The sequence below is a fragment of the Anneissia japonica genome, unplaced genomic scaffold, assembly GCF_011630105.1.
Source record: "Anneissia japonica isolate Jap-2015-1 unplaced genomic scaffold, ASM1163010v1 scaffold315_len769609_cov171, whole genome shotgun sequence".
In the NCBI taxonomy this organism is placed as follows: domain Eukaryota; kingdom Metazoa; phylum Echinodermata; class Crinoidea; order Comatulida; family Comatulidae; genus Anneissia; species Anneissia japonica.
In genome coordinates this window covers 85,102-106,904 of record NW_022758691.1, presented here as the reverse complement: position 1 = coordinate 106,904, position 21,803 = coordinate 85,102, and the positions used below count along the sequence as shown (strand labels likewise).

At 33.0% G+C, this 21,803-nt stretch overlaps 1 protein-coding gene across 5 annotated transcripts in view; it reads left to right on the top strand.

Annotated features, from left to right (window-relative positions):
* LOC117125343 (integrin alpha-9-like) overlaps nucleotides 1-20,501 on the top strand; it is a 61,345-nt gene extending 40,844 nt beyond the window's left edge. For all 5 annotated transcript variants that reach the window (XM_033271817.1, XM_033271815.1, XM_033271816.1 and 2 more), the window contains 13 exons: nucleotides 111-265; nucleotides 998-1,138; nucleotides 3,854-3,933; nucleotides 9,740-9,884; nucleotides 10,888-10,986; nucleotides 11,553-11,722; nucleotides 12,320-12,500; nucleotides 12,841-12,948; nucleotides 14,145-14,303; nucleotides 15,278-15,391; nucleotides 16,807-16,911; nucleotides 17,308-17,433; nucleotides 18,097-20,501. In XM_033271817.1, the coding sequence (XP_033127708.1) occupies nucleotides 111-265; nucleotides 998-1,138; nucleotides 3,854-3,933; nucleotides 9,740-9,884; nucleotides 10,888-10,986; nucleotides 11,553-11,722; nucleotides 12,320-12,500; nucleotides 12,841-12,948; nucleotides 14,145-14,303; nucleotides 15,278-15,391; nucleotides 16,807-16,911; nucleotides 17,308-17,433; nucleotides 18,097-18,240 (1,727 nt within the window). In that variant the 3' untranslated portion in view covers nucleotides 18,241-20,501. The remainder of the gene's footprint in view (nucleotides 1-110; nucleotides 266-997; nucleotides 1,139-3,853; nucleotides 3,934-9,739; nucleotides 9,885-10,887; nucleotides 10,987-11,552; nucleotides 11,723-12,319; nucleotides 12,501-12,840; nucleotides 12,949-14,144; nucleotides 14,304-15,277; nucleotides 15,392-16,806; nucleotides 16,912-17,307; nucleotides 17,434-18,096) is intronic.
* Nucleotides 20,502-21,803: the final 1,302 nt, after the last annotated feature.

The window sequence follows — 21,803 nt, the reverse complement described above, 5'->3', positions numbered from 1 at the left end:
GACAATGACGAGGATGACGGCAACAATGGCAATACAATGATGATAATACATAATAATCAAACACTTATTAACAATTACATTAGCTGACTTTAATGTCATTTCTTTTGCAGGTCTGAACTATACTTTGACTGTAGAAAAGAACAAAGTACTTCAAAACCGACCAGCACGTGTAGTTTTTCTTAGTACAACAAGGACATCTGTCTCAAGTACAGAACGGTTAGAAGTAGGGCAGCAGCACTGCTATAAGTACCAGTTTCAAGTTAAAGTAGGCATTGATTGTGGTTTGATTAGAGAATTTAGGATTTACGATATTACAATAGAAGTTGCACATGTGTTAATGTGGTCATTTTAAAAGGGGCTCATAGTCATCCTCTTACTTATGTCCTGATCTGTCTAATCATGTCAGTGGTGCACATTGCCTATGCATATCATTGAAGAGCCACCTTTTGGTTGTAGAATAAACGTTAGAATTTTAATGGTTTAGTTATTATTATTATTTATAAAAATGTTGGCATTTATTTCATATCACAGTCACCAGATACAGTAGTAATCATAAACAATGGCAACTTATTTCTTCTCCGCTCCACCATTTAACCTGGTTAATAATAATAATAATAATAATAATAATAATAATAATGCGCCGGTATCCTTAGTGCACCCCTCCACAAGAAAGTTGAAATATGAAATAAAAAAATTTAATGACACCAGGTTCAGTTTAATGAACCAGAAAAACAGTTATATTACATGTGCCGTAGTTGGGTGAGCATCACTTTCTCTATGTGGCCATGTATGCACAGATACCCCCTACCCAGGTACCCATTTATACTCTTGGGTAAAATTTTAAAAATCTTGTTCAAGGATAAGCAAATGAGCAATGTATGATTTGAACCCTGATTTTATGGTTCAGTACCTAAATCACAACCTCCGCACCGCTAATTTTTTTTACAGTTGTAAATAAAGGTTGAAATTGAAGAAAAAACTTATTGTCTTCCCACAGAATGAAGTGACAGATTTTCTCAGTCCCATTCCATTCCATTTCACCTATGACCTGATCGTTCCAGAGCCACCGATGATCAACTGTTTGGGAGGACCATGTCCTATTCTTGACATGCTTGGTTCAAGGGATGAATACCAACAGGTAAGTACCTTTGAATCTTACCTTCGCTTCATTTATTCATTCATTTATTAGACAGTAGCGAGAAAGTTGAGGGATTTTAAACCTACATATGTTGGTCCTTGATTATGCGTCCTTATGTATTTTAGTGTAATTCCCTCGTCCTTCAGATAGGATGTTAAGCCATTTGTCATATACACTTTTACTTTTTAAACAAATGAACTCTGTACACAATGAAAAAAATGAGTAGTGGATTGTCTCATATCGCTTTTAAAAATAATCCATTATATAACTGATCCTAAATTTATTTTTTGTGTTTTACCTGAATATTAACCTTTTGAACCTGACTGGCCACTTAAGAGACCGAAGATGAAATTAATACCACTGGCAGCTTAATTGGCTGTCACTTTGACGATATGACTTTCAGATAATAAAAAGCAATAAGATTGTTAAACTACTGGGAATTCCCTATGGACAAGTCATACAGTTTCAGTTTGAACTTCGTGTTTTACTAACATTGTACAAGCTAGGAAAATATCAGCTCCGAAGAATGACCTGTTAGGAAGCACTTAGGAAGAATATTGGATAATGATGAGGTGAAATTAGGTAATGATAGGTATAATTATAGTGTGTCATTAGCCTTTGTGTATTTCTCCCTTCATTGGTTGTCTTCAGGGTCAAGATCCTTCTTGAACCCTTCCTGGCAAAGCTCCAACTAACTTGAATATCTGCCAGTGTGATCCCTACTGTTATGGTTGCTGTTGTGCTAGATTTTTAATTTTGAAGTACAGTAATATTTATTAGGTGCTATTGTATGCATATTACAAATTGTGTTGTTATTACTATTAGTATGAACTAATGTACAGTATTGTTTGTTTGTGTGTTCTTATTTGATTCTTTTTTTTTTTTTTTTATCTCTCTCCCAGTAACATTTATTTCGTAAAGGTCATAAGAAAACATACATATGAAAAATTATTATATTCTTAAAATAACAAAATTTGATTATATCAGACTTTAGACCATCACAGGGATTAAAACTAGAAGTAGAACTTGTCTCATATTGACCCCTAAAGTAAAAAAAAAAAATATATATATAAATTTTTAAAAAAATATAAAAAGTAAAAATATAAATTTTAAAAAAATATAAAAAGTAAAAATATATAATAAATAAATAAATAAATAATGGAGAAAAATAATTTGTGTTAGCACAAATCAATCAGAAGACCTGTACTTAGATAAATTTATTGTTTTCATATGACTTTTGAATGCTTTCAGGGATTTACAATTTATAATAATATCTTTATCTAGGTTATTCCATATGGTGGGACCTGAAAATTTAATAAAAAAATTGACTCTAAGTAAGTTTAACAAAAGGGACTTGTAATATATTTGGATTACTAATACTGTAAGAATGAGATATTACACGGTTAGAGAAAAGCAATGCGATTGATACAGGTAACTAAATTATTCACGTATTGAAACATAAAATAAGTAATCTGGAGTTTATGAAGGTCACTAATTTTTAAGATGTTAAGTTTTTTAAATAGAGGTTCAGATGCAGTTTTAAATGGTGAAGATGTAATTAACCGAACAACCCATTTTTGTAATATAAGAATTCTTTGTAAATTCGAGGAATAGTCTGCTGCCCAAATGATGTTGCATTATAATAAATGGGGCAAAATAAACAAATTGTATAAAGAAACTAAAATACTTAGAGGAAAGAAATGTTTCAGTTTGCTTATTATACCAATGTATTTTGAGATTTTATTTGCTACACTCTGTTGATGGCTAGACCAATTTAAGTTTTCATGAACTACTGTAAAACACCAAGAAATGATACTTCACTTTTTCTATCAAGCCGTTTGCCATTTAGAAAAACATCACATATTTTGTGCTTAAGTTTATGACTAACAACACGGCTGTGAAATTAGTTGTGTTAATTAAAAATTTATTTGTAACCAATTGCTAATCTTGCTTAATTCAGAATTAAATGTGTTAAACAATAAATCAAAGTTATTATTAGAATAAAATACGGTAGTATCATCGGCAAAGGAAACAGTGTGTAAAATATCACTAGCCAATGGTAAGTCATTAACGTAAATAAGAAATAATAAGGGTCCTAAGACGGACCCCTGTGGTACACCACACAAAATACTTATGTCGACTTACATACCAATTTGAACATATTGCTTTCTATTATTAAGATAACTTGTAAACCAGTCTAATGAGACCCCAATGCCATAACGAAAAAGTTTAGAAATTAGAATATCATGGTTGACAAGATCAAAAGCTTTTGACAAATCAAGGAAAGTACTTAATAAAAATTCATTATTTTCAAACACATTATTAACAGAATTCGTGAGTTCTAAAATGGCATGTGTGGTGGTATGATGTTTGTGAAAACCATATTGATGGTTATTAAGTAAATGATTTTCAATAAAATAATTATAAAGACCAGTATGCAATAATTTCTCAGTTTTTTTTTGCAAATCATTCATAGAAACAAATAGTACTGCTGTTTGTTTAAACAAACTTTATGTCTAGTTTTCGCTTTTTGTATGAAGGTCTGGGTTGAAAAGCCTTGTCTTTTCTCGACTAATTAAAAAGTGGCATGTATTATTTTTTTTATCTCTGTTGAGAAAAAAGTTTTATCACTTCTACTACTACTACTACTACTGCTGCACTACTTCGACTATTTTTAAGTTGTACTGTACATGAACTTTATTTTATAATCCACAGGTGCGGTTTGCTCACAACTGTGGTAATGACCAGGTGTGCAAGACTGACCTAAGACTTCAAGGTGACATTCAAATTCCAGGGTAGGCTCCTATTTTCAATAAATAATTGTATACAAATAAATTAATGTAGAATATTTATGTGTCTATCCTTCTGGGAATTGTTTTGCTATTCCAAGGTGTTTGTAATTTAGTATTAATAGAGCAGGAGCCCAGTGGTTTTAACATAGCTGGAAAGTTAACCAATGTTTGTATGTATAGTAATGGTCTATGTGCCGGTCTATGTAGGACATGTTCAAAATGGGCATCTGCTGGTCCCATTATGGTGGGTGTGGTCAGGAGGGCATAAAAAAGGGTACCATAGTGCAATTTTCTTTAAAAAACCTCTTAGATTTTGAGTCTAATCAATCATTAAATCTTCCCTGACTTTTTCAGGTATATCTAGAACTTACAATACTAATAGTTGGCGTAGTCAGGTTATTTTTTTTAAAGATCTCAGTTGGTTGGTTGCATCCAAACCTAACGTGCAAATGTTCATCTTCTATGTAATGCGTGATCGTCCCTTAAATGGTGCTAGTGGACAAGGCCTGGTGTTTTATGTTTATATATTTACTTATAATGAGAAAATGATTTATCAAATGACTCTTTTATATTATTATTTGTTTTTAATTTCATTTTTTCACACGGAAAATTCCATTGGCTTGACGGGCCAAATTTGGCCCGACAGCCGCTTTTTAAGAACCAGGACTCTAGATGAAGAAATTAAAAATTTGTGTCAGAACCTGTAGCGTTATTATAAACACAAAGTTTTTTTAGACATTTGATGCAATGTTTTATTACTCTGCGTTCTACCATCTACCTTTATTATCATTAGGGTAGATATTTTAAATAGTTTTGTTTTTCACTTTATTGTGTAAATAGGCGGGCGGTACCACTGAATAGCTTACATTGGTTGATTCGAGTCATGTGTGTTAAAACTGAGAATCAAATGGCATAAAATCTGTGCATGAAGGTTTTTGGAAGCACACAAACATCAAAGTTAGGTTTTGGCCCTCTGTCTTTAAATCAAAAATTCACTTTGGCCCTCCAACTGATTTTTATGCCCATCCCTACTCTAAATAATAAGAGTGGATTTTAAGGATGGAAGTGTGGGTTAATAAGGGTGGGTGGAGAGCAATGAAACTAGGTTTAGACTGGATGGAAAACTTGAAGGCTGGGTGTCTCCACCCACTTCCCCCTCCCCCATAACTACATCCCCGAACTTGCAAAATGTATCATTCAGTACTATATAATCTTTTATTATTTTTAGTAGTCAATATTAGAACAGTTAAACATCTAACAATGAGATTCTATACAGGATTGAAAATTTATAAATGTCGAATATGCAATACGAGTAGGCCTACAGTAGATTTCCCTTATAAAATTAAATTTTGTAACGGTACTGGGTTTAGTCTGACAGGAGTTCGTGCTTCAAACAGGTCATTCCATTTGTAGAAGTCTTTTGATGAAGAAAGTGTACCTTTTTAGGAAGGGCTGCCTAGACTAAAACTCACTCGGACTATAAGAAATTGATTATAAGCTTGAATTGTTAATCTTAATACTACAGTATATTCACGTTTAAGTTTATTTACAAGTGGAATGATATAAAATTCAAATTCAATGTTGTAAATATAAAGTTTGCCTAATTTGCTTTCCAAGAGTGAAAAACTCATTTATTACAGGAATGTTAAACTTGCCTTATTACCTCACTTTGTAGTACTTTAGATAAATTTTAAATTGGTGCTATATAAATGTTTGTTATATACAATTATTAGTATTATCAGATAATTTCATTAAAGACCAAAGTTTGTGATGATTTACCATCCATACCCGTGCACAGTTCTTGAATATATCGTAGAACCATTCTAGGTGTCTTAACATTAATGAAGACATTTTTTTTTAGTTATAATGTCCATTAAAATATTGTAAAGAAAAATTTTACACTAACGCGAATCTACAAAATATTGGACGAGAACTTGTTCTCACAGCCAGGTCTCACAGCCTCGTGAAAGGTGGCCTTTCGCGAGTTATTATAAAATGTAATGTTAGTACTATATCATTAATTAAAGGCCCTGCATTTAATGTACATGAAAAAGAAAGGAAGAAGGTACAAAGAAGAATAACGGCTTTGAATTTTACCAAAAAAAGTATATAAATAATAATGAAGATTAGTAGTAAGGTGTAGATTTTCAATGAGAGAATGAACTATTCTAACGAATTGAGAGAAGTGCTGTAAACTGCTTGTTTATCAAGGATTTGTGATTTTGTTGCAAGACATTCTGATTTGCATGGTCTGTCAAATTACATTATAAGGGTTGGTGAATAGGTGTTTATTAAATAAATACATGTTATTATTAACATAAAATTCAGAAAATCATTTAAAAGTTCAGTATAATTTGTCAATATATTGAGAAATTTCACTTAAATGTAGATGGTTTATATCCTGAATTGTTTTCAAGTCTAAACAAAGTATGTGTGCAATATTATTTTATCATTTGATAAATTATTCTTGCAGTCAAGAGTTAGAAAATAATAAGTACTAATTTGGGTTTCTGAATAATGGCAATCTGTATTACTAATTACTTGTACACCAGTAAAACAAACCACCCAGAAATTAAAATTCATTCCTGTAATTTTAGTAGATCAAAGCCAAACATATATAGCATGAAATTATACAAATTTTCCTAACTCTAAAACTAAAAACAACAGAAACTTTGGTGTTAACAAGTGTTTGAAGCCTCCAAAACAAGTTTTTATACTTACAAGTAATTCTTTAAAAAGATTAACTTAATAGTTATAGCTAGATATAGTTTTATAACATTCTCCACAACTCAGCTTATAATTCTAATGCAGATTCAGGATGATACACATAGTCTAGATGTCAAAAAATGGTATTTAAGGTTGTTTCGGAGGCTTCAAGGTATTTCGGAGGCTTCAAGTCTTAGCAAAAAGTACATATTGTCTCCATTTTCCAAATCACACGGCATATTTCTACTATTATATAGCCATGTGACTTGTAGGTCTACAGTACTTGCTACATTTTGATAAATGGAATTGGTAATTTACTTTATTCATATTTGCACAGGGTGGTTGAAAAGTTTGTTTCGGAGACTTCAAAACAGAATTCCTTTGAGGTCCTGGGATCATTTAAGTTTTGTCATCAATTTTAAGTTCGGTTATCAATCGTTACATCCAAAATGGAATTAAGGAATATAAAGCAATTATTACAAATAGGTCAAACTGCAAAATTTGTTAACAATTGTTAACAGAAAATGAAGCCTCCGAAACAAGAAATACCAATGTTCCGTTCTCAAAAATATAGGGACAGTGACAATTTCAACTATAAAGCAATTGACTTACTCAAAATTCAAAGTTACACCCTTTATTGTGCAAGGTCCCCGACCGGTGGGTGGGGGGGTGATGCCCCGATGAGGGATCAGATTTCCCAGACGAAAGCAAAGTGGGCATGGTCGAGCTTCGATTAAAAGGTTCTGAAAGTGGTCCTGGGGCGAAGCCCCCGAAGATCACACTAAACAAGTACACCAAGTTTCATCAAAATCAAAAAATATGTGGTTAAAATTTTCAGATTTTTTGGGTGATTTGACATGGAATGACCCCAAACTGCAAAATTTGTTAACAATTGTTAACAGAAAATGAAGCCTCCGAAACAAGAAATACCAATGTTCCGTTCTCAAAAATATAGGGACAGTGACAATTTCAACTATAAAGCAATTGACTTACTCAAAATTCAAAGTTACACCCTTTATTGTGCAAGGTCCCCGACCGGTGGGTGGGGGGGTGATGCCCCGATGAGGGATCAGATTTCCCAGACGAAAGCAAAGTGGGCATGGTCGAGCTTCGATTAAAAGGTTCTGAAAGTGGTCCTGGGGCGAAGCCCCCGAAAATCTTGACAATTTAGGGGTTTCAAAGGCTTATTTAATCGATTTTAGAGTCTATTAATATGTAGAAAATACATATAAATTTTTTTTTCTCCCCGACGGCTTTTTTCTCCCCGACGGGGGGGAGAGGGGGCAGCTCTTCATGACAGGGGGCCCTGGCAGGGGCCCGCCCCCTGGCGCCACCCCTGGTATAACCTACAACCAAAAATGTCTGGCAGAGGCCATTCATGATACCTGGGACAATGCCATTTTACATTTTACAGTAACTTTTATCAGGTTAACTCACTAGATAATGTAGATCAATTTTTTTGGGGTGGGGGGTAAGGAATAAGGGGGTGTCTGGCCGATACACCACACCACCAAACTGGTAGTGGCCATTCATGATACCTGGTTCTATGCCATTTTTTTAGCAATATGTTTGATCAAGTTAACTCACAAGCTATTCTATGTTAATTTTTTTTTTTTTGGGAGGGGAAAGGTACAGTATAAGGGGGTGTCTGGCAGGTACACCTCACCATTAAAAATGTCTGCAGTGGCCACTCATGATACCTGGTACAATGCCGAACATTTTCCAGTAGGTTTTATCGGGTTAACTCACAAGTTGATCTAGGTCAATTTTTGGGGCGGGGTATAAGGGGGTGTCTGGCGGGTACACCCCACCACTAAAAATGTCTGGCGGTGGCCATTCCTGATGCCTGGTACTATGCCAAACATTTTCCAGTAGGTTTTATCGGGTTAATTCAGAAGCTGATCTAGCTTAATTTGGGGGTACCGGATTTTTGCATCTGTCAGCCACCCCCCACCATTGGAAATGTTTGGAATTGACCATTCATGATACCTTGAACTATGCCGAATATATTCTGATAGGTTTCATTTGGTTAATTCTAGCTCAATTTTTGGTACTTTTTTTTATGCCCCTCCTGACCACACCCACCACAATGGGATCGGCAGATGCCCATTTTCCTACATAGACAGGCACATAGACAATTACTATACACACAAAAATTGGTTAACTTTCCAGCTATGCTGACAACCCTGGGCTCCTGTTACTTTCTCTATGGAGCTAATCAATTAATTCAATAGTGCTTGCTTTGCTATTTAGTCATTATTCAGTGACATTAAGTTCCCAATTGCCAACTAACAGACATACAAATTATAGTATTCCTTACAGTGTTCTCTACACAAAACCTTTTTTTTTTTATTGTAAATCATTTTAAGGCCAGTAAAACATCTATAAGTCAGTGAAAAATAAATGTTTCTATCTGTTTCTCACGGGAAGCTTACTTACATTATATTGCTTTCAATGTTTCAGTGAGGATTTCTTTCCAGATTAATACAGTATAATAACTAAACAAAGGTTTACTATTATGTTTGATAATTGTGACTGGCTCTGGCAAAACCTGCCGTTTGTTGCAATTTGTAATTTTCTACAAGCACTCAATTTGAGAATTACAATTTTGAACATTTTCAGGTTTTTGCATTTTATAAAAGAGGAGATATATTAAAAAACATTTCTGCAAATGTCAGTCACTAAATCTAACTGAAATGTGTATGTAAATACAAATCTTAAAAGTTCGACTATTGATTTTGGAATCTTTCGAAGCTGTTTTCTCAAAACCTACATGGCTGATATCCAATAAATTAAATATTTATAACTTCGCTATTTACTCAACCAATTTCTATCAAATAAACACTGTTTGAAAGAAGAATACATGCAGAATCTAAAAACACCAACAACTCAATTTTGAATTCTTCCTATAAACGGCTGTTTTTTGCCAAAGCCGGTGACAATTGTTTAATATATTTTTTTTCATTCTTTTGATGCTTTTATTTAAATGTTGAGCGTAGGAAATGAAACAGATGGTTTCAAAAGCTTATGTCTTATAAATTTGGCAATTTTTGTACCACATCATATTTGTGTGTCATTAAACCCGATTGTATTTTTTTTTCAGAGGTTCAAGCTACCTTCCTCTAGGATTGCAGCCCCACATATATGCTTCAATTCGTGTGGTAAACATGGGAGAAGAGGCCCACCAGGCAAAAGTGATCATTGCCTTCCCACAAAATGTGGTCTTCATCAAATCCGAAAATGCTAAAGTGAGTCTGCAAACTCAGAGAGGAATTCAAACCAGTCCCACTCCCCCCAAATTTTTAAAAGTTCTTTACAAATGGAGAAAGAAATGTTTCAGAGTGTAATTTTTAGCCACCTAGAGGTGCCATAGACATACAATTCTGTATCTTAGCAACAACCATGGTAGGTTGAGTTAGTCTGGACCCACCATCTGTGAAATTAACTCCCCAGGCTCCCTCTATTTCGAATGCTATATCCACCACTCAAACTATACCATGTTGTGACACACTATATATTTTATGTTTCAATGCCATATCAGCTCTTTTAATTGTCTGCCAAACAATAATTTCAAACGTAGCACTAAAATGGTATGATAACTCATGACAGGATAATTATGTTTTTGTTTAATATTGATTACACCTTTGGGCCCGTTTATATTACACTCTGAACACGGATTGACGAACACGGCTTCTCTGATGTGTGTAGTATAAACGGTCTGGATTACGTGTGATTACAATACCATCTGGACAAAAGGCTACTTGGCGAACTCGCCAAAATTGCCGTGACTTGTAGCCTCCAGGCATAAGTTTGACCTCTCTTGAAACAGTGGGTGGTAATTCAATAGCTTTCTTGCTGTTGACAGGCGCTAACAAGATGGGATGGGCTTTTATAATAGGCCTACAACCAGAATGATATAAGAAAATAATTATTGTTGATAAGGCCGTTACTAAGCAATAATTTTATATCTTAATTTACTGCTGAGAAGGCATAATATATACCTTTTACGAAAAGAGTCTTTTCCGAGGCTTTTCGCGAGCTACTTCACTTCCTGTCTAATCCGTGTTCAGATTACATGTATGAACGTAAACCTAACACAAATCGGCCGCGGGCAATGAAATACGTTACGTAACGGCAGATCCGTGTTTCTAGCAAGTGTGTAATATAAACACGACCTTTGAGGGAATATATCTCAAATAGCATTTTTATGTGCTATTCAGTAATTAATAAAATCAAGCATTTCTCTCACAGACACCAATATTAGCTCTGTGTGAGCCAGAGGTGAAACCAAACTCTACATTAACTACAGTGATATGTGATATTGGCAATCCTTTGCCAGCCAAGGTGGAGGTAAGTAGATTTATGCACCAAAATTTAGAAATTCATTATGTTCATTATGTCTTGATACATTATTTGTAGATTTAAATTTTGCCATTACGTGCAAGACTAGAAAAGTTCTTTCCCACTTGAGAATATTTTTAAATGCCCAGTGGCATATATGGAAGCCGCGTGGAGCCCACGCCCCCAACCCCAAACAAAAATGGCCACTCCCCCCAGTTCACCTTCTCATTTAAAATGTTCGAAGCAAAACAATATCATGCTCAAGTAGTAAAAAATCACCTTATTTTGCGAGCTAGTGTCCATCACTTAATCATCGAGGCCCCACACCTCACCTTTGCACGCCCCCCCCCCCATCATCTCCCCCATTTAAAGACTGCTAGATATGCCACTGTGCTTCATCATCATTTTAGTACTCAACATGAAACACAAAGAGAGCAGTGCTGGATTTGAACCAGGTACCTAAGGCTCTCCATGGTTCAGTGCACATACAGTCGTTACTACCAGATTTAGCTGGTTGAATTATGCTTCCCTCCTAATAATAATTTACTACAACAATGTTGAATCTTCCACTATAGGCTGCCTTCAAGTTGAAACTGGATGTTAGTGCAGTAACGGGAGACCAACAAGGGTTCTCTGTTGCCATGCTAGCAAACTCATCTAGTTTTGAAACAAACATCACCAGAAGAGACAACGCTGTGACACGATATGTGCGGGTCAGAGTTGAAGCTGATGTCACTGTGAAGGGGTAAGTACAAATGAAAATGGAATTGTTGATGATATGTTAATGTTATTTTTCTTTTATCTACACAATATAAAAGAATTGAGACAGTTAAGAATAAGTACCAAATAATTAAACTCAATAGGTAAACTCATTTTCTTTTACACATTCCTTTGCATTAGTATTATTCTCTTCTGGATAAAATAATTGTAAGAAAACAAACTTTAATATATATTAGTTGAAAGTGGTAGATAATAAGAGCAGAGCCACAATATTTATGTATTTCATTCATCAGTTGATGTATAATTATTGAAATATTTGCTGTTGTGGTTTTCGGTCTAATTTTAATTTCAATTTAATTTTATTTTAAACTTTAACACTAGATAAGTAAAAAAATGATCATAATATGGAACATACATTCAGCTTCCTGGAAAGATTTATTCCGTAGTGTGGCAGCCAAAAATGAGTACATAAAATTAGAAACATATTAGCTTGTACACCTTAGTAGAGTCTATAGATATTTCTATTTTCGTACATTCGAAATGTGCACTTTACCTAACATATAAATACTTATAATTCTATAAGTAAAGGTATTCTTGAATTGTTTTATGGTTTTATTTTCAGAGTTGCTCATCCTGAGCAGGTAGAATTTGGTCTTGATGCAACTGACGTGGACAGTATCTTGGAGGACTCGTTGGATCATGTCCTTAATGTTTCACTTGAAAGGCAAAAGAACAATTTGTTTATGGCTCCCTTGGCTGATGAAGAAAAAACCATCGGTCCAAGTTTTACACATGTGTATCATGTAAGTAAACCTGTATTGTAGAATTTCTTTTTATTGCTATCTTTGGATGGTATTTTGCTGATCACAATGTCTATACACTAGCACCGATAGTATGGGCCCCACTGTCAGGACACAAAGTAAATGCGTTTTTCTCAAGATATAATTTCTGTTATTATATCTGTAATTATTTAGATTAAACATCTAAATAAATAAAAGCCATAACATTTATTTAAAGATTTGTCAATTGATTAGGAAAACTTGCTAAATTTTGGCAATATATCTTGTTGATAATTGTTTTTTATTTGTTTTAATTTATTACCATCTTATGTTTATTGATGTTGCTCTTTTGCATTTCTTTTAGGCAAGAAACATGGGTCCAAGCAAAATACCATATCCTTCGACAGTCAACATTACAATTCCTTGGAGAACAAAGGAAGGAGATTGGCTGATATACATTTCACGAGTAGAGGTATTTATTGTCATTGTTATAGTTTTTTTGGGAATTTGCAATGCACTATATATATATTCCAAATACTCCAAATTAGTATTTTTACAGTACTGTATTGGTTATTGTTGTTGTTATACTTCTAATACATTTAATCAAAGTTTGGGGGGCCACGGTTTGACTTGATGTACTATTTATTAAATAAATGAATGAATGAATGAATGAATGTTTATTTTTTATTTCTATTTGTTTATTTTTAATTATTTTTTACTAATATTTGTTAGTACTATTATTTATTTATAAATAAATGTAAATAAATAAAAAAATAAAAAATAAATAAATTTTTATTTATTTATTTTTTATTTCTATTTTTTATTTATTTTTTACTATTATTTGTTAGTACTATTAGTACTTGACAAAGTAGCCTGAAGAGTCCACATGTTTTGAAGTCCATTTTTTATGACATTAATTACTCTTTAGGCACTATATTTTCCAATCGGAACACTTTACACTATTCGTTTAATAATGCTGAAAAATATCTTTCACTGCAAATATATGCATGTGCTACTCTATATAAAGTCATATTTATAGAGAGGAGTTGTTTTTGGAAAACAAGGAATTTCTGTCCATTCATAGGAATTGAACCTAGTACCCTGAGACTGGAATCATTGTAACCACTTCAGCTGCACCCCTATTGTTATTACTCCTTTAAAACTGCTAGGGCTAAAGTGTGGAACAATTTACCTTTTTCTATTAAAAATCTTGCATAAACAGTTTTAAATCACAATATAAAAAAATTCCTTCAATGATTGATGAATTTTTTTTCAAATTGTATAGGCCTTTTTTGGTTTTCTGCTGTTATGATTGTCTTTCTCTTTTTCTTATATTTGATTGATGGTAATTCTTCTTTTTTCCGATGATATATTTTTCTCATTTTAGTTTTTTAATTGGTCTAATACAGGACCATTTGAAAACCAGTTCATTCTGAAATGTTATCCTGTATAAAGATGTTTTAAATTTTAAAAAAATAAAATTATTACTCCTGTTATATATATTCTCTATAATATTTTGATTATATCTGCTTGATAACTTTGTCCAGTTGTTCAGTGGTGCTATATGAGTACAGTACTCAACTACTCAACTCTAGCTATTTATATTGACATTACTATTTATAAGTATTACTGGAATTATTATCGAATTGGAATAATGTGTTTTTGCAGGTAGAAGGTATCGGAGAATGTGATTATGATTCAGTCTTTAAAGCTCAACATCATCAAATCAGAGAACAGTATCAGAATGTAACAACTGCTTTCCAAGAACTGAACACCAATGGAGACAGCATATTTACAACAACAAGCAAGATAAAATCACAGAGAATTGTAAGTATTCAAGCATTGTACTAAAGACGTTCTATCAGTTCTCTGCTTGTCTTTCAAACTTGATGCCATTGATGTAAAACCCAGGCCTGGAAAAAAATATTTTTTTTTGAACATTGTCTTAATAAATTGCCTCAAGCACCAAATGTTATCTGTACACTATATACAGTATGCCCAACAGTTCATTTAAAATTTTTTTTTTTCCCCAAAATGCCTCTGGGATATTTAGGATGCCTCCAACTGCCAGTTGCACGGTTGTGCTGTCGTGCACTTTTTCCCTGGTAAAGCCAATTTTCAGATGGATTTTTATATATCATTATTAACTCACAGAACATATAGTTATTGTTTATTTAAGTATACAGTTGAGTTAATTTAAGCTAGACACAATAACGACACGACGACATGATAAAAATGCGCTCTGTGTTGAAGAATATAAACTAAATCTTTATCATGTCTAGAGTATATGTAGCTTTAGAATCTTTAATTGTCTTTCTGTATTTTCATTTCAGTTCTCATCATGATGATGATATATTTATGTCATTTTTATTTATAATTTTATTCTATTACTGGTTGATTCATGTGTCCAGCACTTTGGCTGCCAGGGATATTTATCACTGATTGGTTCAAGTGTTTAACACTTTGGCTGCCAGGGACATTTATCATTGGTTGCTTCATGTGTTTAACACTTTGGGTGCCAGGGACGCGAGTTCATCTCCGACAGGGTTTACTCAGGGTGTCTAAACATACCGTTATTGTATTGCACGAAAAATCAACTGGCAGAACGTAAGCTCTCAACCTGGAAGTTCAGGAAGAACCCTTAATTAATGATCTAAAAATAAATACTGTATGTTTGTTCATGTTTTATTACAGTTGTTTGGAATGAATTTCATTGTGGTGGTGCCCTTTATGCATTGGAAAAATGGCTTGCCAGTCAATCTGTTAATCTTCATTTTGTTTTTGTTTTTTCTTAAATTTAGAATTGTCAAACTGCAGAATGTGTAACACTTACATGCAATGTAGACGTGATGCCGATCGATGCTTACCTCATTGTGCGAATCTATGCCCGTATATGGGAACATTCCTTCATCACAGTAAGTTTCCCCACGCCTATGTTTTTACTTAATAATGATATTATATGATAATGATAATGGTCAACTTTATAGAGTGCATATTATCGAGACATGTATGTGCTGAAAAAAATGGACCAAGAAAGTAATACTTAACCTAACCCTAAAACATGCTCATCCTCTGCTCCTTAAACTAAGCATGGTTGGCCGTTGCCTCCGAGGAACTCATCCACCCTTTATTCAGCTACACATCAGTTTATTCATTCCCCATCCATGTTTATGGCCTGCAGCAGTTCTTGCAATATTCTAGGAATTCAATTCAGTGTCATTTTTAACTATCTTTTCTTTTAAGTTCAATCATTCAAATAGCAGTATCTTTCTAAAATGATCTCATATCTGCTCATATATTTTTTTCTGTTGTCTTTTTATTCATTATTTATTCATAACTGCTTTTAGTAACATTACCTTAATTTACAAAAAAAAAAGACAAATATGGAAAAAAAATCAATCATGTCATTCATTTGAGGCATGTCATGGCAAAATGATTAAGTTGTCACACAGGCCAGTATTAAGTAAATGAGCTATAAAATATGGGATTTAAAAAAATTGCCTAAAAATCCAAATTTGTTTTTCACTATAGATCAACAGTTTAATTATTAATTATGTCCCAAAGTATTGGTTCTGGAATTGTTTATTTACGTTATTTTTCATAGTTCATTCTATTAAACAATGTATGCACAAATGACTTTGAAAGGCAATATACTCAAAATCATGTTTATCTTGACTCTAAGAGTACTGTACTTTCACTTTCCAATTACTTAGGCTTGAAATGTCCAATTTGAATGAATGACCCCTCATTTTAAAGATCACATACTCAGGTATCTGAAAATACCAATAACTTGAATTTCAATTTTCGCTACAACTTATCCATTTTGCCACAACTTGCCTCATTTCGCCAAATGTAAAAACAAAAGGGTTTATGTGGTAGGATTGCCCAAATTCAAGAAGACTTACCATCAAGAGGCTCTCCTCATATCCCAATAAAAATACAAAACTGCTTTATAATGTTTTGAAATTATATGAAATATTAAAACACTAAAAGAAAAAATAAAGAGAAGAGCTGGACATATCTAATAAAGGGAAAGTTTCAGCAGGGTGAGTGGCATGTATTTAAAGAGAGGGCTGGGATCTGGACATATCTGCAAAAGAGTTTGTCTCCCCTCCTAAGGCTTCCCCTACTTTAAACTTACCTCATTTCTCGAGCTAGTGGCTCCTTTGCTATCTCATACTCCTCACCCCTATCATGTCAATACTTCTAAATATGGCACTGCAGCAGGGGTCTGTGAGAGAGGAATGATATAATATTTCATAACATATACAATAATTTATCTTGTGTTAGAGATATTTTTTATTTTTCAAATTTATCTTTGTTTTTTTAGTTGAATCTTGGTTTAGCTGAGATCTTGACGACTGCAGAGATATCAGTGAATGATCCCCTAAACCAGCATATTGAACCAGTTAATCAAAAGCCAAATAAAGCAATAGTAAGTATAGCCTATATCCTATATATATATATATATATATATATACATACATATATATATAATACTAACTCAGATACCACTAAACTTTCTTAGAATGTTCTGTTTACATCAGGATTTTGACAAAGACTTCAGGAATAGCCGAAATATTCGTTTCAATAAATTTTAGTGTTTCTAAAGTCAACATTTTGCATATATTTTAAATCTATGTATAATTGTATTGTCATCATTATGTAAAGAATTTAGGAGTGGTATTAATAATACATCTGGTAATTGGCAATGTTTCATTAAAAGCTAATTGTACTAACTTTATGAATTCTTGTTTGTATTGGTCATGTTTGTTATACAGCTTAACACTGATAGTGTTTCTTTCATCTTTCAATTACACTTGTCTTTTAGGTGAGCACAACTGTGTACACGGAAGAGGCTGTCAGTGGTGATGCCAAAGTGCCGTTCTGGATTATAGTCAGTAGCATACTGGTTGGCATCATCAGTCTCATTCTTATTGTCTTTATTTTAAGAAAGGTGAGTTTTAAGCATAAGCACATTCTCCCTCCCCCACCCAACATTGTGGTTCTTCAAATCAGTACATACACACCTATACCCAATTCACATGTTACACATGTCTCCTTCTAGGGAAATTATAGCATGCATCTCCAGTGAACAAGAACAGTAAATATATTCCTACCAATGCTTTGCCCTTTCTTTTATTTCTTGTTTTGTTTTTGCTGTGAAGAACAAATTTTCTCATCCATTTTGAGTTCATCTCTTCTTGACCTTTATCGATTTTTGTGTATTTAATTACGATTTAAAATAGTGTGACAAAATTTTAATCCGATGCAATTTGTAAATGTTATCAAATCTATTTCCATGTTAATGAACCTTTTTTCATTCATTTATATTTGCTCATATTTATTCCTAATTTTTAATTAATTTAAATTGAATGTGTACATAATTTTTGATGTTAATTAATTAAATTGTAATTTTGACAATTGTAATTCAATTTGTAAATATAATTTTCTTCCAATAATCTTGAACTTGAAACCATAATCAGGCGCAGTCAACATAATTTGTATTTGCTCTCACAACCCAATTTACAAACCCTGAAGGTTATACAAAATTGTGAAATTTAAATTGTTCCTTTATTTATCATTATTTCTTTTTTTTTTTCATGTTTATCCTCCCCAGGTCGGATTCTTCCATAGGAAGCATAAAGAGGAGCTTGATCAGTTGATAGAGGATGATAAATGCGAGATGGAAGGCCTTACGTCACGTCAAGCCATTGAAGAAATCTGGTCGAACGGCTTCCATGAATCCGATGTATTTTCATAAAGAATCTAGTCAGCTGACATCGTTTTGAGCATCATCTTGGAGGTCCCCTTTAAGTCAGAATCAAAACACTGGGAAATAAATACATTGACTTACAGTATTATAATGAGAAAATACAAGGGTGTATACCACTTGGCCTCATAGCTGCGTTGGTAGTGTATCCAAACGGAAATCAGAAGATCCTATGTTCCAAATATTTATTAGTATACTAGTATTATAATTGCCAACTAGCTCAGTTTAGCTTAGTTAATGCAGTTACAGAACAGTTTTCCAAAAGCTTCTGGTTTGCTTCCTGCATCGCCCACTATTGTCTTGTTTTCACAGGGGTGGTGTTAATGAGCTGTTGAATTTTTGTATTAATTAAACCAACATTACCAAGACTAATGAGATGGAACTTGGATCTGAGTTAAGGTACAAACAAATAGGAAAATTTTGAGGGTATTTTTTATTTCTATTTAAATTTTTCGAACTTAACACAAAAACAAAACAAATGATACAAAATATGCATAGATTAAAAAAAAACAAAAAACACTTCCTTCAGTGGTAAACAGCAAATACACGAAACATATATTTTTATACTATGTCTGTAAGGGGATCTCCAAGTTTGTTACTTATGTCTTCTGATAATTTAGAACATAATGATATTTGAATTATTTTTGTCCAAATTGTATAAAATGTAATATTTACTAAGGTATAAAACATTATAAAAAGTTAAGTCCAACAAAGTAATTTGACATGCTTCAATATATTTCTGATACAGTATCTTTAAACACTGAAAACCACGCTCATTATTCTTTCGTTATTTCTGTCTTTCACTTTCCAGGTTTTTGAAACCGTATGTCGTAAAAGCATAAAAATATGATAGTTTAAGTAAAAAAATTAAATACCGATGATTTAGGCCTGAAATATAGACATGGAAGGTCCCAAATTATCGTCTCAAGTTTTAAGGACCACCCTCACAAAATATAGTTACTAAGGTTAATAAATTGTGATTCAAGGTAGGATGTCTAAGACCTAGACATTGTTCAGTTTCCTTTACAGTCCTTATAAAGGAAGGTTCAGTAGAATTTTTGTGAATCAAATATCCATTTATGCCATTTGGTGAAGATGCTTGCCTTCAGAATTGTAGTTACAAATCCTGTAACACCATGATTCTTTTATTAGAGTAAATTTAATAGAGATTATTTTAAAAGAGTATAGAAAAGAGTGATTCACCCAAATATTTAGTTATAGGAGGATGCCAGCTTTCATCTGTCTTCTTAACTATTCAGTAAAACATAGCCTAGTTTGTTTATCTGCTTTTTCGTACAATACAATTTATTTATAGAGGGCAATAGTTATATTGGGGATGTTGTTTTTTGAAAAGAATACATTAAGATTTACACAGGAGCACTTCCTGTAGACCATCAGAGCACGTGGGTGAAGCTTCATGGCAACAAAGGTGACTTCAAATGCGTAACTAGGGGTGTGATGTACTTTCAAACAGGACTGTGTTTATGTTCATTTCTATGCTCTTTAATAAATATAAGAGTATATTATAGAGCATCGTTCCATTCTGGTAATTGGCAAGTGTGCTTATTTTTAGATATGAAGGAAATAAAAAGAATTTTATAAAAGAAATTATAAATATAAGGAAATAAAATGAATTTTAAAATATTATAAATGTATACCAAATTCTTCAGACAATCACAGGATAAGTATGAATGTTTTGTATTTATTTTGTTTTGCTTTGCTGCTTTTGCATTGCTGCTTTTGCAATGAAATAAGTTAAATGCTCAATTCTGTACCATCATGATATGTGGAGCTGGTCCTGCCAATCTTCTGTGTCATTTCTTTACTACCATTTACAGTACATGTAAACCTATCTCACCTAGCTCTAGTATTCTGTACTGTAACAATAACTAAATGTACATTGAATTGTTAATACTGCAAAATGGATTTGTGTTTGCCACTGACTTATCGTAAATAATTTACTAAGAAAATGTATCTATAACAGTAGCAACTTGTGCTGGCCCACAACATATTTTTTACAATTTTTTTAATAGAAAAAATATAAAATTTTACAGGAATAAATGTGACATGTACAAAATTCATTTTTTAAAAACTTGTAAATAAGTTCATGTTTTATATGTTTGGTGTTTGCTCTGTATGCTAAGTGATAAGTATGTAATTAATGTTTAAAGGTTGTTTAAGGAATGTATTACTGTTAATGCAGCTATCAGAGACTGACCAAATAAATTTAGACATTTTATCTTAAAATTTATCATTTTCTTGATATTTGTTGCACCGTATTTAAATTATATTCGTTTTCTCGATCTTAAAGCATGTATTAAATTATTAAATATATTTGTTCCATAGACGGTTAATAATTAAAATAAAACATTTAAAGTAATAAGACACAAAAACGTAGGTAGGCACAGACAGGATACAAACCTAAGTTCATTCAGCTATCAAAACAGATAATTCCACTGGATCTACTGCTTGCAATAGACTCGCTGCACTATGGAAACACGTTTACTCCCCTCTATCACAAGACGGTCTGGTACTTACTAAATCAATGAACATTTTTCTTGCACTTCTACCAATTTTATTTATGCTATATTATGCACCGAATACATTATATATCATCTACAGTCAATGCCTGCGACTCAAACGAATCTGCTCATGTCCATCCGACACATATCTCTTCTCACTGGCAAGTTCATGTCAAGTAATAAAAACCCAGATTAAAAAAGCTAGTGATCTCGTATATAGATGTAAATATAATAATGATCGGCTACCTATGGTTCGACTATTATAGCACCAACATCCTGCAACTGTCTAAGAAATTAAGAGACTTCCTCTCCCTCTAAGAAGACCCATCGATAAAAGAATTATATTTACAGCACGTAGGCAACCCGGAACTAATTTAAAGTCCACTTTAACCTCATCTAAACTCCCCTTCACTAAACCGATACATGGCAACACACAATGTAACAACTCTAGATGCCAATTATGCGACATCATCAATACTGACAGCTCATTCACTCCACCAGGGACACAATAACAATCCGGCCACCAGTACTGAATTGTACAACTGGCCCATCCTCAGCAACAAGGGAAACTATGTTGGCGAAACTGGTCTCACTTTCAGGTCTAGAATGAACAACCACAAATTATCTATAAGACACAAACTCAACTGCTCAGTAAGTGCATATTTTAATTCACCTAATCACACCATCAGTGACTTTAAGGCTATAATAAGAGGTTGCAATTTTAAATCCACACAAGAACGACGTAACGTAGAAATGAAATGGATACTGTAATCCGGTTAAGATCTCACATAAAGGGACTAAATAACGACTTAGGCTCTACATTTGATTATGCCTTCATACGCAATAATTCACTATGAATACAGTATCTAACAATATATTCTATATATTATCTCTACTTATGTACATTTTATTATATTCATTGATTTCCAAACTATATTTAATAGATATGATATCATGCGTTATATTATATTATTTAAACTCATCCTTTACATCTCTACAATTTATTTTCTATTCCACAATTGTTTTAATGGC